The sequence below is a fragment of the Nothobranchius furzeri genome, chromosome 17 (genome assembly GCF_043380555.1).
Source record: "Nothobranchius furzeri strain GRZ-AD chromosome 17, NfurGRZ-RIMD1, whole genome shotgun sequence".
NCBI lineage: Eukaryota > Metazoa > Chordata > Actinopteri > Cyprinodontiformes > Nothobranchiidae > Nothobranchius > Nothobranchius furzeri.
Window position 1 is genome coordinate 58,519,289 of NC_091757.1, and position 15,186 is coordinate 58,534,474.

General features: G+C 44.3%; 1 protein-coding gene across 1 annotated transcript in view; it reads right to left on the reverse strand.

Moving 5' to 3' along the window:
- The window catches only part of si:dkey-215k6.1 (transmembrane protein 132D), a 285,229-nt gene extending 275,470 nt beyond the window's left edge, over window positions 1–9,759 (reverse strand). Inside the window, exon 1 of the mRNA XM_070546396.1 lies at window positions 8,931–9,759. Coding sequence (XP_070402497.1) covers window positions 8,931–9,012 — 82 coding nt within the window. The 5' untranslated portion in view covers window positions 9,013–9,759. The remainder of the gene's footprint in view (window positions 1–8,930) is intronic.
- Between the last annotated feature and the right edge of the window lie 5,427 nt (window positions 9,760–15,186).

Sequence of the window (15,186 nt, forward strand, 5' to 3'; positions counted from 1 at the left end):
AGCACCCCTACGCACAGACAAATAATACGTCTTCAGCTCTTTCTGCCTCCCAAGGACAAAAGTGAAGAGACACGATGCTCTAATAGATTTCTGTGTGCGTCTAAAGTCCATGTCACGCTCCACTAACACTTTACTCGTTGCCTTCTTGTAGTCAACCTCCCACCCCCCCACCCCCCACCCACACACACACACACACACACACATGCGGTCTAAGGTTTGAAATCAATTTGGCTCAGATGAAAGTTTTCAATTTCATTAGCTTGATCAAATGGAGCCCTGTTAACAGGCTGCGGTAATAGAAAATCATTTAGGCCGAGCAGCTAACACACTCTCAAAGGGCTGGTTAAGAGGTGCTCAGAAAGGGAGAGGCGGAGTTAGAGCGAGACGGAGGAAAAAAGGACAAACAGAAGGAAAAGGCACATGGGGAAACATCGATGAGAGCCGTGCAAAACTAAGCAGCGAGAAAGATGGAAAGGAAAGGAAGCTCTGCTTTGAAATAAGAAACATGTTTAAAACCTAGGATGGAGAGGTGGAAAGAAATGTGAAGCAGAGCTCAGGAAATGTGAGGAAAAGGAGAAACTTAGATGGATTTGTGAGAATTTCTCCTGACTTTGGATATTTATGCTCATTTGGTCAAAGAACAATTATGGGAAGATTCATGATTTACAGTAAAGCGTGTGTGTGTGTGTGTGTGTGTGTGTGTGTGTGTGTGTGTGTGTGTGTGTGTGTGTGTGTGTGTGTGTGTGTGTGTGTGTGTGTGTGTAACTGGTGGCCATGTCTCATCTGAAAACTAGGAAGATTTCCAGGCTTCCAGAAACCCTGAACAGGACTAAGCTGCAATGGAAAATTAAAGAATGATTTAAATATAACAAAAATTTTATTCTTCAGACAAATCTAGAAAAAATAGACAAATTAAAAATCTTCAATCTTAATTTCTTCATAAATCCTAATTTGTTTTCCAACATATTGGACGCGGATGTAGAGGCCAAAACAAACTGAGCTCCCTCTAGTGGCTGGCTGCAGTACCTCCTGAAGAACAAACTTTTTATAGCACCTCTCAAGATAAAAATCATGAGGCACTTCACAAGGAGCAACAAAAAGATAAATTTTTTCTTAATGATTTTAAAAAATCATAAAAAGAAGAAAAACCAAAAACGTGTAAAGATTCGATAAACAGATCCGTGGTAGGAAGAGCAGAGTAAGGAGAGGGTGGTGATGATGGCCAAGCTAAAGCCAGGTGGACAGGTGAGTTTTCAGCAGCTTTTTAAAGGAGTCCACTGATCTCACTGACCCACATTTTACCACCTAAAACAAACTGCACCCCAGATTACATTTAGTGGCTGAGTGAGAGAGAACAGGCAGAGCTTTCCCCAACTTGGGACTCTAAAGTAAAACGACGCAGTGTTTGTAAATGGAGTCTCACACAGAGCACCATACTGCTGTCAAAGGTTATAAATCTGTCCACTGAAACTGTGTTTCATTCATTCATTTTAGACTAAGCATTAAAATCTTTGGGAAATTTGTACCAATAAAACTTCATCTGCTTCTCCGGAGTTGGGTGGCGGGGGCAGCAGCCTAAGCAGCCCAGTCTTCCCTTTCCCCAGCCACTTGGGCCAGCTCCTCTGGGGGGATCCCAAGGCGTTCCCTGGCCAGCTGAGAGAGAGAGTCCCTCCAGTGTGTCCTGAGTATTTCTTTAGGTCTTCTCCCAGTTGGTCGTGCCCAGAAAACCTCACCAGGGAGGTGTCCAGGAGGACGCATGAGACTATTTTTCTGTCTTACCCTGGCTGCATCTGGGAATCCTGTCCATGAAAGTTACGAACAGGATTGGTGACAAAGGGCAGGCTTGGCGGACGCCGACTCTCACCAGAACAGTGTCACGATGAACCGTCTAAATACACGACTTCTACAATGTTGAGGATTGTCTATTGGCTTTTTTATATTTGACCTTTTTATCTGCTCATCAGTCATAAATATAAAGATAAATAAAACTTAAGGAAAACACAAAAGGGACTGAATTTAATATTCTGTATTGTTTGTTTTTCGTTTGTGTAAAACTATGAAATGCTATTTAATAATTAAGGTGAGTTAGATTTTCTTTTAAGTTCTGCTTTGATTTTTGCGTGATGATGTCATTAATAGCAATTTATCATGGTGGCTGCCTGGTGGGGTCTGGGTCCCTGGGCTCTGCCGGGTCCCCGGCGGGGGTGGTCGCCCCTGGGTCCAGGGTCGCTGGGTTCCGGGCTCAACCGGCTTGGGGGTGGGAGGCTGCAGGCGGGCCTGGGGGCTTGCCGCTGATATCCCCCGGGACCCTACCGGCTGCTGGTTGTGCCCCCCCCCCCCCCCCCCCCCCCCCCCCCGGGGCGATCCTCTGCTCCTCTCGAGAGGGGGCGGGGGCTTTTCTGGTTACAGTCTGCCTGGGGTTTCTGTGCTCTGGGGCAGCTCCTCTGGGACTTGGGAGCTCCCTCCGTCTCCTACACATCTTTCGGGGGCAGATCTGTGGCCCCTCACACTCTCTATTGGACGCTCCTATGGATAAACCTTACATAAACAAGTGCGTGTACACACACAGGTGCTCACATGGTGCTCTCATAAGTATGGGCTTGGGCACGTTCAACACATGTCTTAAGACTATGGTGGGCACTAAATGCACTGTGATTTATTATCATGATTGTTCAGTTAAACAATGTTGATTTTTATATTTCCTCATCATGTTGACGCAGTGATAGCTTGCTCCTGATGTATTGTTTTGTCCCTTTTTTGTTTGTTTGTCTCTCTCTGCGGGTCTAGAAGCAGACTCTTGTTCATCGTTGATTATTTTTGTTGGACCCCCCCCCCCCCCTTTTATCTTCCTTTCTCTTTCACCTCTGACTCCGTGTCTGGTCAACATTAAAAAACATCCAAAAACAATCAAGTTTGAAGTATCAGGCGTGACATTAGAAGCAGACGCTTTGATGCTCCACCTGAGAGTAAATCTGTCACCAGCATTCAGACATCAACTGTGTTTGCTTCACAGCCAGACAGGACACGGGAAAAATAAATACATAAATAAATGTATCACCAGATAAAGGGGAGGGTCAGTGACTCAGCTGAGGGGGAGACTTTTAAACCCTGAATTACAAACGCAGACCTGAGGAAGTGTTTAGATGCACGCTGGATCGCTGAAGCAACAGCAGAAGTGGAGTTGCCTGTCTGAACCTTTTGGTCTCTGGATAGCAGAGTCCTGGACCAACGAGTGTGTACACCCACATTTCTGACAGACTTCGTCTGTGATCAGAAGCAAACATGAAAAACTGTTAATTAATTCATTTACATGATGAATAAATTATTCTATAAACCTCTGTGAGAAACATCCGTGCTAATGGTAATCTGTTATTGGTTCCCTCTGAGTCATGATGATAATGATCAGTCTGTATCTTACACACACACACACACACACACACACACACACACACACACAGTGCAGCTAATCAACTAAGTGAGGCTAATGCAGGGGGAAATGTGTTGCTGATTAGCTCAACCTTAAAATCCAAGACATGACTTCCAGAATCTCTCTCTCTCTCTCTCTCACACACACACACACACACACACACACACACACACACACACACAGAGAGAGAGAGAGAGAGAGAGAGAGAGAGAGAGAGAGAAGTTTATATGCTAATCTGAGGGAAAATGACCTCCTCATTAGCGAGACCCTTAAACTTCTCGACAGGCCTTTAAAAGCCACGCCGCCTCATGGTCAGAGCGTGTTCTCAGAGGCGTAGCTCACACAGGCGCTCCGCACCAGAATAGCCCGACTGTTCACAACTACTCAGACTGATAATTTGACTCCAAAGCTGCAAGTGTATTCTTTAAATAGAATCACATGAAAAGACAAGCTAAGTAGGCTAATGAGAATGAATTGTTAACTTTTGCACATACGACTGGATCGTTTGTTGATGAGACAAAGAAAAGGCTTTGTGTCACCCTGGATTCATCACTGCTGCCCTGGGGCACACTGACAAAAACGAGTCCACCGGTCCATCCAGCCGCCACTAGCAGGCAAGGTGGGTTAAGTGTCTTGGCCAAGAACACAACCGCAGCATTCTCTGATAGGAACCAGAATCAAACCTACTGTCTTAAGCTACATTAGTTCTATGGTCGATGCAAAACATGTTTATGGAGTTTTTTACACAAAATCCCTCTCACCTAAAACTATTGCAGCAGTTTTACATTTGATACATTTTCAGTACCTTCCAGAATGAGCTATTTCAGGGCTCTGTTGCGTTACACAAGCTAAAACTGGCCACACCCACCCATCCACAACTCAGGCTGCTATAAGCCGAGAAGCTCCGATAGCTGGGAGGGGTTCGGACTAGAGCCGCTGCTCCTCCAGTAGCAGCTCTCTCTTGCATATGAAGTGGCTCTATTCTAATTTCTCTATTTGAGACATCACAAATTGGGACTTTTTGAAATGGCTCGTTTTAGCCTAATATTCCCTAAATCGAACACTTACAGGTTGTTTCACATTTTGAGTGTTTAGAGGCAGTAGAAACCCACATGGCAGCACAAGGGATGCAAACAGCAAGTTGTGTGTGATATGACCCGTTTACCATCTGTTGTTCCACCAGAGGGCAGAAGACTGGACTGGATATATGGCAGGTTGAAGGATCTGAAGGTACTTATCCTAATACACCCTTGATGCTTTAAAGCCAGTGGTGATTTGTCCCTACACCCCCAGCAGGTCCCTGAGGTCCAGTGATCAAAGCCTACTGGTTGTGCAGCACCAGGCTAAAGGTCAAAGGTGACAGATCATCTGCTGCTGTGGCCCCCAGACTCTGGAACTCTCTCCCCCTGAGCCTGAGATCAGTGGACTCAGTGGTCTCCTTTAAACTCGCCTGTTCAGGCTGGTTTTGGTGTGACCTTCATCGCCCTCTCCGTGCTCTGCTCTCCCCACCTATTCCACCTTCCTCAGAATCCACTGATTTCCCTCTTTCCTGTTCACTCTCTCTCTTTCTTTACATTTTTTAATCACAATTGTCGATTTTTGCTCATTTTAAACATATTTTTAATAATTTTCTAGATAATTTTTAATATTTTACATTTTTTGTTTTTGTGAAGCGCCTCGTGATTTTTCTCTTGAGAGGCGCTATAGAAAGCATCGTTTTTGTCTAGAACCCAGTTATATGATGCTGTAAGCCCCAACCTTTCCAGCTTCTCAGAAATGCGTTTGATGTTTTAATCCGGTAATGGCAGCCGTTTTCAAATATGTTTTACATTTGAGTATAAATAAAGTCAATATTGAATTTTTAAAAAATGCCTGAAAGTAAAAAACATTTAAGCTAATCTTGTTTTTGCAGATCTTGTTGAGGTCCCTGCTGGTTTCTGGCCCAAAACTGGTTCTGACCTGAACTTTAGGAACAGCTGATTTGACATATAAGTCAAGTCCAAGGACTATTTAACTAAGCCATAAAACAAGTGTTTAATTGTATTTCATTTAAACAGGAAGTTGGGATTAAAATGAGCCAACTGGTTTACTGACAGAAGACATTTTTCTGTTTGAATATTAGCTTCAGTAGAGAAAGGGAAGAGGGGAAGTGTTTTTAAATTGTGTCCCTTGGTAAACAGCATCGCTGTCAGTGAGATGTGCTGATGAAAGGCAGAGGATGAATTTATCTCTCAATGGAAGATAGCATCCTCCTCCTCGTCACTGTCCTCCGTTTCTCCATCAGCGTCACTTCCTGCTCATTTGAGTGAAGAGCAAAAGCGTTGGTCTCCTAAGATGATAAGCTGCTTCTCATTCTCATCATCCACAAATACGAGTCTCTGCATACATGCTTGGTGAGATGATGGGTGCTTTTCCACATTAAAAAGGTATGGCCGGCTATCACTTAGCTAGCTAAAGGTTGAATGTGGTGTCTGACGGCTGATTGAAATGTACGAGAAACCAAATATTAAATATAAAACAGGTGAATAAAAAGACAGCATTTATTAAACAGACATTTTTCATTTTTCAGAAACTTAAATATTAAATTAAATCTAATGTTGCAGCATCATAAGGCTGCCCGTAGATGTGCCCGATTTCAAAATCGGCTCCACTGACAAGGCTTCGGTATTGGCCCGATATCTCAGTCTAGTCCTAGTTCACAGAACAGGAAAAGTGTGTGTGTGTGTGTGTGTGTGTGTGTGTGTGTGTGTGTGTGTGTGTGTGTGTGTGTGTGTGTGTGTGTGTGTGTGTGTGTGTGTGTGTGTGTGTGTGTGTGTGTGTGTGTGTGTGTGTGTCACTGATTTTACATCAGTAATTATTAATGCTCTGTACTGCAAGAGTAATGTTGCAGTGAGCTGACATTCTGCTACAGGTTAATAGTGTGGTGCAAAACACACACACACACACACACACACACACACACAGAGATAAAAGCCTTTTCCTCCCCGTCTTGCACATAAACACAATCTGGACTCTGATCCAATTCCACTACAGCTGAAAAAGCAGCTTTTCTTTTATATTTATATTTATTTACATTCATGCAATTAGAATTAGCCTCTAAAATCACCTAAAGTGCTATACATGCTTGTAAACCTGTGAGTTGATTACATTTTGTGGTAAACACACATTTAATGGCCCCAGTCACCCCATCACAAATGAGCCTTTTCTTTACCCAGAGCCCATGGAAATAATGCCATAATGTTTACCCTGCATCAACTCGGTCCTCCCGTGGACAAACTGTCAAAATAAATAATCAATAAGCTCTCTGCAACTTTCTTTTCTGTAATTTCTTTTAAGTATTTTTATGGTTGTTTATTCCCTGTAATCTAATATGAGATGAAATATTGGTCTGGGTGTTAAAGTAGAAAGCAACTCGATAAGAGCTGGTGAACAACGTCGCAGCGGTCCCACCATCATAAGCAAACCATGAATTTATGACACAGTCAGAGTTTTGCATAAACTAAATAGTTTCAAGACCTTTACGGCGGCCATGTTTCAAAACAGCAGATGGCATAATGGCACCGTTACGTTCACCCTTGCATGCAGCTAAACTGTAGATCGCTAAATCAAAGATTATTTCATGTTCACCTAACAAGTTATTTTTTGAGTGTGTTTTTTCTATGCTTGTTATCCTTTGTCTCAAATAACCATAAATCGAATTTCATAAACTTGGTTTAGGCCAACTTTTTCACTTTTGTGCTCCATCGATCAGCTGAAATAACTCCAGCTATGGATGGGCGGGTGAAGGTGTTGATGCCAATGCCTGTGTGCAGGTGAGCCCCATCGCCTACAACAGTTCTCCTGCAGAGAGCCCTTCATGACCTCCCGACAGCTATCTATCCTCTCAGCCTTCAAGAGAAAGCTGCTGGCTTTGGGTTTTTCTCCGAGTTTTGGCTTTTGAACAAAACGCACAATGGTGTCCTGGCTGATGAAACGACAGGGTGATGTAATTAGAATGAAACCCAAAGATGTGAAAATAAAGATGCCACTAACACCTTAAGGAAATGCTTTACGCTTTGCACAAGCAAACGTGTTAAAAACCAGAAGGATGTTAAAATCCTGCTAAAGTCGGACTTAAAACAGGAAAGATGAGGGCAGGAGCCACATGAAACAGCTGGCCACAGCCCAGATGTGATGGACTTCTTCATGCGTTTGTGAGGTGAGAGAAAAATACTGAGCTAGGACCAAAAGAGAGCAGAACAAGTGGCCTGAAGCCACCAGGGTAGCAGGAACAGCAGTCAGGAAGCTGAATTCAGTGCATGTGAAACAAAAAGGCACAGAGAGTCCCTGGGCACGAAAATCACTGTTTCCATTTCATCACACAGAGAAGAGAGCAGAAGGTCACAGGAGGAGGACAGGAAATGTCTGGATGTTGGTTTGGTCACACGTGTTGTTTTTGCTGGGCGGCCACAGCTGTTTTCCGGCGGGACGCCCCTGCTGCCCGTCGGAGCGCCGCGCGCCGCGACCAGCGCGCTCTGGAGCGCACAACGCTTCCACTGTCACAGCCCAGTCAGTGGCGCGTGAACGATCCGAGCTCATTAAAGCAAAAAATACAAACACTGCCACGCACACAAAAACACTCCCAGGATCATGATACTGGTGATGCCAAAGGACTGTCGTTTGTGCCGGAAACGGAGGCGTCCGAACCCACGCAGCGCACTTGAGGCTCGGTACATGTTCTGTTGTTGTTTGAGTCTAGAAGTGGGAGGTGGTCTCATCCCACAAGCATTCACATTTTGAGATTTTCTGTGCGTTCTTGAAGGAGACACCCAAGCTGAGATGCTCTGAGAAAAAGTTTTTAACCAAATCGACGCAAGTTTGTGTTTTAAGTCAAATGTATCTCCGCTAAATTATTCAGATAAACACGCAAGCTTGTTTGAATTAAAATGCGTGAACATACTTTAAACATCCTCCATCAGCGGCACGGAGAGCGCGCGGTGCCACATTTGCACGTTTCCGCTCTTAAACATAAGATGTGATCAGAAAAGTCTGAAGCGCGTCAGCCGCCGTTAACGCGTATCAGATGGCACCAGCGCACCTGTCATCTGATGCTTCTGCAGGCAGCTACTTATTATTCCCTCTCTCACGCGCAGCTATGGGCGAGTGTGGGGGGGTATTAACAGAGGACTTGTTTAATTATTACCTCTTAACTCGTTTTTGTCGTGGATCATGCTTGAAAATGGGGTCTCCTCGTTTTGCTGCGCTCTAATGTTCTTTGTGTTGATGCTATTGCGGAATGGAAAGAACATTTAAGTTCGTCGGGACTCCCCTTTGGTTGCTTTTGTTCAAAAATCATATTAAATATGAAGTTTTGATGCCCAGAACGCGTCAAAAGGTCCATTCTTCCCAGTTCTGACCTCGTTCATGACAAAGAAAGTCCTGGATGGAGACAGATCTTAGCTCCGGATCATGAACTAATCTGGGGTTATGATGTGAAGCTTGATGCGTTTCCTCCCTCTCTTACCTTTCCACAGGACAAGAGCAAACACGGTCTTCCAGAGGCGGGATCCCAGCGGCGCGCCTCTCCCTCTCCCGACCGTTTCCATCCCTCCTGATGGCGGAAACCAACGGATCTTTTCACAGAACTGACAACCGGGGGTCTCCTGATTATTTCCGCTTTCCTTCCACAGCAGTCAGATTTTTATCGTATCGGTGCAATCAATAAGCTCATTGTGAGCAAACTGCGCTCCAGCTGCGCTTGACCTATCAGACAGAAGAGGTTTGGAGTTGACTGTAAATCCTCCTGGAGTCGATACTAAGTAGAAAAGAAAAAGCCTCCCATGGGCAGCTCCTGTCTTCTTTAATCCCCTCTCCTCCCCAAAATTCTGCTGCGTGTCTCCTTGGAGCCAGGACCCAGGGCTGGACCCGTCTTCCCGCTGTTGGATGCTGCCCGCGCGCTCCTCCAGCTTCACGCATCCAAACGGGACGCTGGGAGCAGAGAGGACCTCAGCGGCTCTGCCTTCATCACTTTCTGTTGCTCCAAAGTTTAGAAGAAAACACCAGAGTGTCGGGAACTCGCGGAGCTGATTCAAAAGTCCACTTCAGAGATGATATGGAAATAGTAAATTAAAAAGGAGCAAAAAGTCTGCGCGTCAAAGAAAATCCAGTCTGCCTTTCCGACAGCAGCTCCCGCTCTCTGCTCCGTAGACTCGCCTCCGCTGGCGTCGCGACTTCTCCGTGCGCCTCGGCTCAACTTGCGAGTGTGTGCACACACACTACCCGCAAGATGGAGGGAGGAGAGGACAGAAGAGGAGGTCTTATGCGTTCACCAGCCGGTAAAAGAGGAGGGGGAGGAAGAGGGTAAGGGGTGGTGGGGTTGTGGCGAAAGATGTGGGGCTGGGGAGGGATCTGGGGATTTGAGTGGCATTTGGGTAACCAATGGAATGTTGGGATTTAGTTGATTTGTTTATTTATCGTCTCTTTTTGGTGATTGGCACGAATCCGTGCGTAAAAGCAACTCAGCTGGTCAGAAGAAGGCGGTGCCCTGACACAAAACAGAAAAATGACAAACGGGCAGAACGGAAATAGATTTTTAAGATGAAAAACTTTTAAAAAGTTGAATATCCTGGTTATCCAGTCAGGGAGAGGGATTTTGTGTGCGTGTGCGCGCGTGTGCTTGCCTGTTTATGCCCGGAGAGCCTCTTTCTGCATTATTCATATAAGACACACGTACACCTGTTCTCTAATCGATAGACGGCAACTTTGCAGAAGCCCCGCGCGCGCACAAGCACGCGCGCAACCTTCTTAGTGGCACATGACAGCCGGCAGAACTGCGCGCGATGATCCCACATGCAGGTTAATAGTGTGTGTGTGTGTGTGTGTGTGTGTGTGTGTGTGTGTGTGTGTGTGTGTGTGTGTGTGTGTGTGTGTGTGTGTGTGTGTGTGTGTGTGTGTGTGTGTGTGTGTGTGTGTGGTCTGGACCACTCAGAAGAGGGAGAGAACATTAGGGCCCTTCTTGGGTCCGACTCCATATTTCACAAAGGCGCGTGCCTGCTTCCCTTTGTCAGCTAAACGTGTAAAAGCTAAAGAGATGACATTGTGACTTATTGAATTGTAAATCAGCAGTGGGAGGGATGGAAGGATTTCCGGAGGCGACGAGGATCCGATCCATCTATCTGCTCTCCACGTGGGGCCAAACAGGTGCGACAGCCCCCCCTAGTGGCGCTTACTCAGAAGAGTTTTATTCCAAAGACACATTTAGCTCTTGTGCATCTCATCAGGGGTCAAAAATGACTCTAAGATCTCAAATAAGACTTTTTTTGTTAAATCTTACTGCTAAATTAAACAAGTGGTCAACATTTTCTAAAGCAAAAGGAAATGCTCGTTTATCCTTTAGAGTTTGCAAACACACAGAGAGGAGCCTAAGAAGGCTTGATCTTTTATTTATTACATGTTTAATTCATCCAGACACAGAAAAAAGGAACTTTACCGTTTATCGGCTCCCATGTCTCCAGGTGTTGGTGTGACACCTCTGGATGGGTTTATGCTCACCGCGATCTGAACTGGCTCTTTCATGCTGGCTGATAGAGGACTCGTTTTCTGATCCCAGTGTGTGTGTGTGTGGGGGGGGGGGGGGGGGGGGGGGTTATTTCTTACGACTGAAGGAAATAACTTGACCATTATTTCGAAAACAAACCCAAACACCAGTGCTTCACGGCAATACTTATTAAGTAGGTTGTTGAAAAGTTTGAGTTTCCTCTCATCCAACAAGGTAAATGTGTACAGTGGTGCCCGGGGCCAGGCCTAAGTCCGGATCAGTGCTACAGTTTCCTCTCAAAGACATGCATGTTAAGCTCCTTTGGATAAATTAATCAACAATTACGTGCAACTTCTAAGCTTAGTGCATCAATAAAATGAGCAACGCAGGTAAAACGTGTGGAGATCTTCCTTAAAATATCCTATAACAACGCCCCCTCAGCATCCTCCTGATGGTCATTTACTCTGGTTCTGGTTTGTGAATGTCTGAACATTTCCACAGCAATCGGAAAAAAACATCACAAATTGGTCATTTTACATTCATTTATCTCAATAGTGTCGAAGATTCATGTGCAGCCTTCAGGGTTTGGATCAACCAGATGCTTGAAGATCAGCCAGCGTGATTTATATGGCCAAGCCATCACAGAACGGTCAACCAGAGCCAAGTCACACACCTGTGACTGACACATGCTTGGTACTACCTGAGCCTAGACACAAAGGTGAATACCAACTGGAGAACATTTACAGGATTTGGCCCATTTTGGTGGACTCTACCCAGAATATTTAGTTAAAGAGATGATGTGTATTTTTATCTTCAATCACTAGAAATATCCATCGAAATGTTAAATGAATAAAGTGATGTCCAGTCACTGAAACATTTAGGTGGCTCCGTAACAGAACCATAAAAATCGGGTCTATAGTACACAGGTCTAGCATCTGTGGGCGACGCCATATTAGACGCCATGTTTCCTTCTGGCCGGTTCAGGATCCTGCGCCTGTCGATGACATCACGCTAAATGATTGGCTGGACGTATGACTTACGGAAGTTACGTCACCACGTTCAAAAACACTTGGGCAGCAAGAAAAATTTATTTCATAACAAAACTGCTAAACTCATTCCAAAACCTGTGTGAAAGAACAGAATCAAAAAAAGGGATGCAACTTATTTTGGCCGAGTGGTATTGCCGTAGTATGATGAGGTCATCGGCAGACACAGGACCCAGAAACTACAATCAGCGTTGCATTCTCGATAGATTTAACGTCTGCGGCGTCGCTCTGAGGTTGCATACTTTCTGCTGCACAGGCAACATTTACCGTAATGTTTCTAAACTAGCTAGTCACAGCGAAATGGTGTAAAACTACCCTGACATGTATGTGCTGCCCCCTAGTGGCAGGAAACTACACACTGCCACTTTAAGGCTACTTTAGAAGAAGTCCAACTTTTAATTTGAAAAACACAAAAACCCAATTCAGGATCATTAAATGATGATTAAAGGAGTCTTGCATTTTATTCTTGCATGTTTGCAGGATTATTCCTTCATTTCTGTCTGATGCTTGTTGCTCCACTTCCTCCCAAATGCCTCCTCCTCAGAGGGGACCACTTCTGAGCAGCGTAGGCAGCGACCATCCGTCCACATTATGGAGCTACATCCTTTCACTGCAATAGATTATTTTATTTTCAGTGTGTGACTTTCATCTTTAAAAACTACATTCACACCGCCTTAAGCCTGAAAAATCTATTTTTAACTGCTCCATCCCTCTTGGGCCGCAGCAGAAGCAAGGCATTAGTTCAGCAACCATGCGGTAACGAGTAATATTTGTACAAATAATGTGTCTGTATACCAAGCCCCCAGTGGCTGCATTGGGGGAAACTTGATTTTTTAAATGAACAATTGCCTCTAATAACCCACATATTTATGTTTTAAAATAAAAAGATCCTCTTTGTGCAAAAAAAAAAAAACGTCATCTCGTGTGAACGTTTCTGAGCTACATCCTTATCATCCTAGAAATAAAAGGCCAAAGCAGACTTCCGACATGGTTATGACTTGAATGAATTGAGCAAGCTTGTGCTAAATTATAATTTTCCATTTCTTCCCTAACATCCTATTACTTGTCACTACTAGAGGAAGTCCAGAAGCAGCAAATATTCATGATGTTGTTAAAAAGGAAAGCATTCATCACAAAGACTGGATTGTGAGTTTGGTGTACAACTCCTCAGACAAGAGCTTTAACGAGTGTTGGGCTGTAAGTGAGGAAGGATGTGCTCTAAAGGAAGAGTCTCGTTGTCGTTCTGTCAGCGGTTGTGTTAAATCACTGCCAGGCTGACCACAGACACTGACCCGTTCTACTTTTAAACTTCAGTCAGGATGAGTCCCAAGCAGCTGTAACGGCATGAAGGTTCTCTGATTTGTGCCAAAGGTCACATTTGCCCAGCTGGGTCAAGCTGGGTCAAACTGGGTCAAGCTGGGTCAAGCTGGGTCAGACAGTACTTTGAATCCACAGATTAAAACCCAAGGAGCCACGATGTCTGCTCAAGATCATAACACCATATCTGCTGTTCCGCCCCAAGAAGGACACTTCAAGCCACGATGATAATAATTAAATACTAATTAATGAATTCATCGATTTTATTACTGTTTAAATAATCATTACAACATGATCACGGTTCAGATATAAAGGTATTTTAATTACATGAAATGGATTATTATGCTTTGGGTATAATAATGATTAATTATAATGTTTATAAAGATGTGTTCAGCAAAGAAGACCTTCGCCCTGTTCAGCTAACAGAGTTCAGATAAACAATAACTGCTTCACATGTTTTTGACGCATAAGCAAGCTTTCTTCCCGAGAGAGAGGGAGGTGTTCTGAGAGCTTTTGGTAACATCTAACCATCACAGATTCACGTCCATTCTTCAACCAACACCAGGAGGAAAGGAGAACGGCCGTCTCCTGAGCCTCCACCTGCTGTTCTGTCACGCCGACAAGAACAAACAAAACTAACAAACTAACGCAAGGCTCTCCCAGAGTCTTTTGATTTCTGAAGTTAAGACGATAACGTGCATCTGCCAAACGCTTCGAACAGCCGTGTACCCGGCTTCCACTCTGGACCAGAGTATCGGACACTCGCGTCTTCCTGCCAGCCCCGAGTGTCATCTTGGATGAACCCATCCTTCCGATCTCCAGATCCACAAGAGGGTGAGCTGTTTGGGTGAGGTAGAACACAACAGATGACGTTTGATGCTGTTTTCTCTCAAAATAACTCCGTTATCCGCAAGACATCATTTCCACCCGGAACGCTTCATTCTCTCTGAAAGAAACCTTCTGGGAACTTCATTCACGCGTCCAAACTCATCGTTCTCAAATGAGCTCCATCCAACACAGGTTTGCTAATAAACAAGTTTAATAGCTGTTAAAAATTAAATTTAATTAAAGCTGTTAAAGATTAAATTGCCATCCATGAATTGTCATTTTTATAATTGTCGTTTCAAATTTTCAGTTCAAAATTGTTAGGAATAAAATTTCTTCATTTTTAAACTTGCCTCATTATTGAAACGAAACACAGAAAAGGGTTGCTTTTTCAGTTTATCGAATGAAAAGAATCTTCTGTTTAATAAATAAACTTTTGTTATTAATTTAAGTATCTTAAATTCATTTTCACACCATTACAGCCAAACACCTTTATTACACAAGTCCTACTTTTTATGGCAAGCTCAACACATTTTGCGCTCGCCTTCCCAGGAAGATCTGTTTAAAAGTGCTGCTCTTGTTTAAGAGTTTGCTCAAGGGCACAGTGGCAAGTTGAATGGCGGTTGAGTTGAAGAGTAATGCTCAAAGGTGGGCTCAGTAGTTATAAAATGCTTCAACTTGGCTGTCTGACTCTGTTCGTTTCCCCTGAATCTCCTGACCTCTGCAGCATCATTGACACAAGTCTAGAGCATTCACCAAATTATCTGAGTGTCCACACGAGGACGCTGTCAACTCCAGTGTGCCCTAGCACCCAGCATGCACTTCGGGGTGACACAGCTTAGTCAGTTTAGCCCCGCCCACCCAGCTTGAATGCAAACTCGAACTGCACCAAATGAGTCAGTCCGTTAACACCAAGCTAACTGTGGAAGAGGAGGGAGGGGAATGACAAGGGGTTTATCTTTTGTGCATCGAGCTAAACGATTAGCCTTATTCAGCGTTAGTAAGAATCCCAAGCGCCGGGTTCAGACGTTTGCCCGCTTAGAAACAGCAAATGC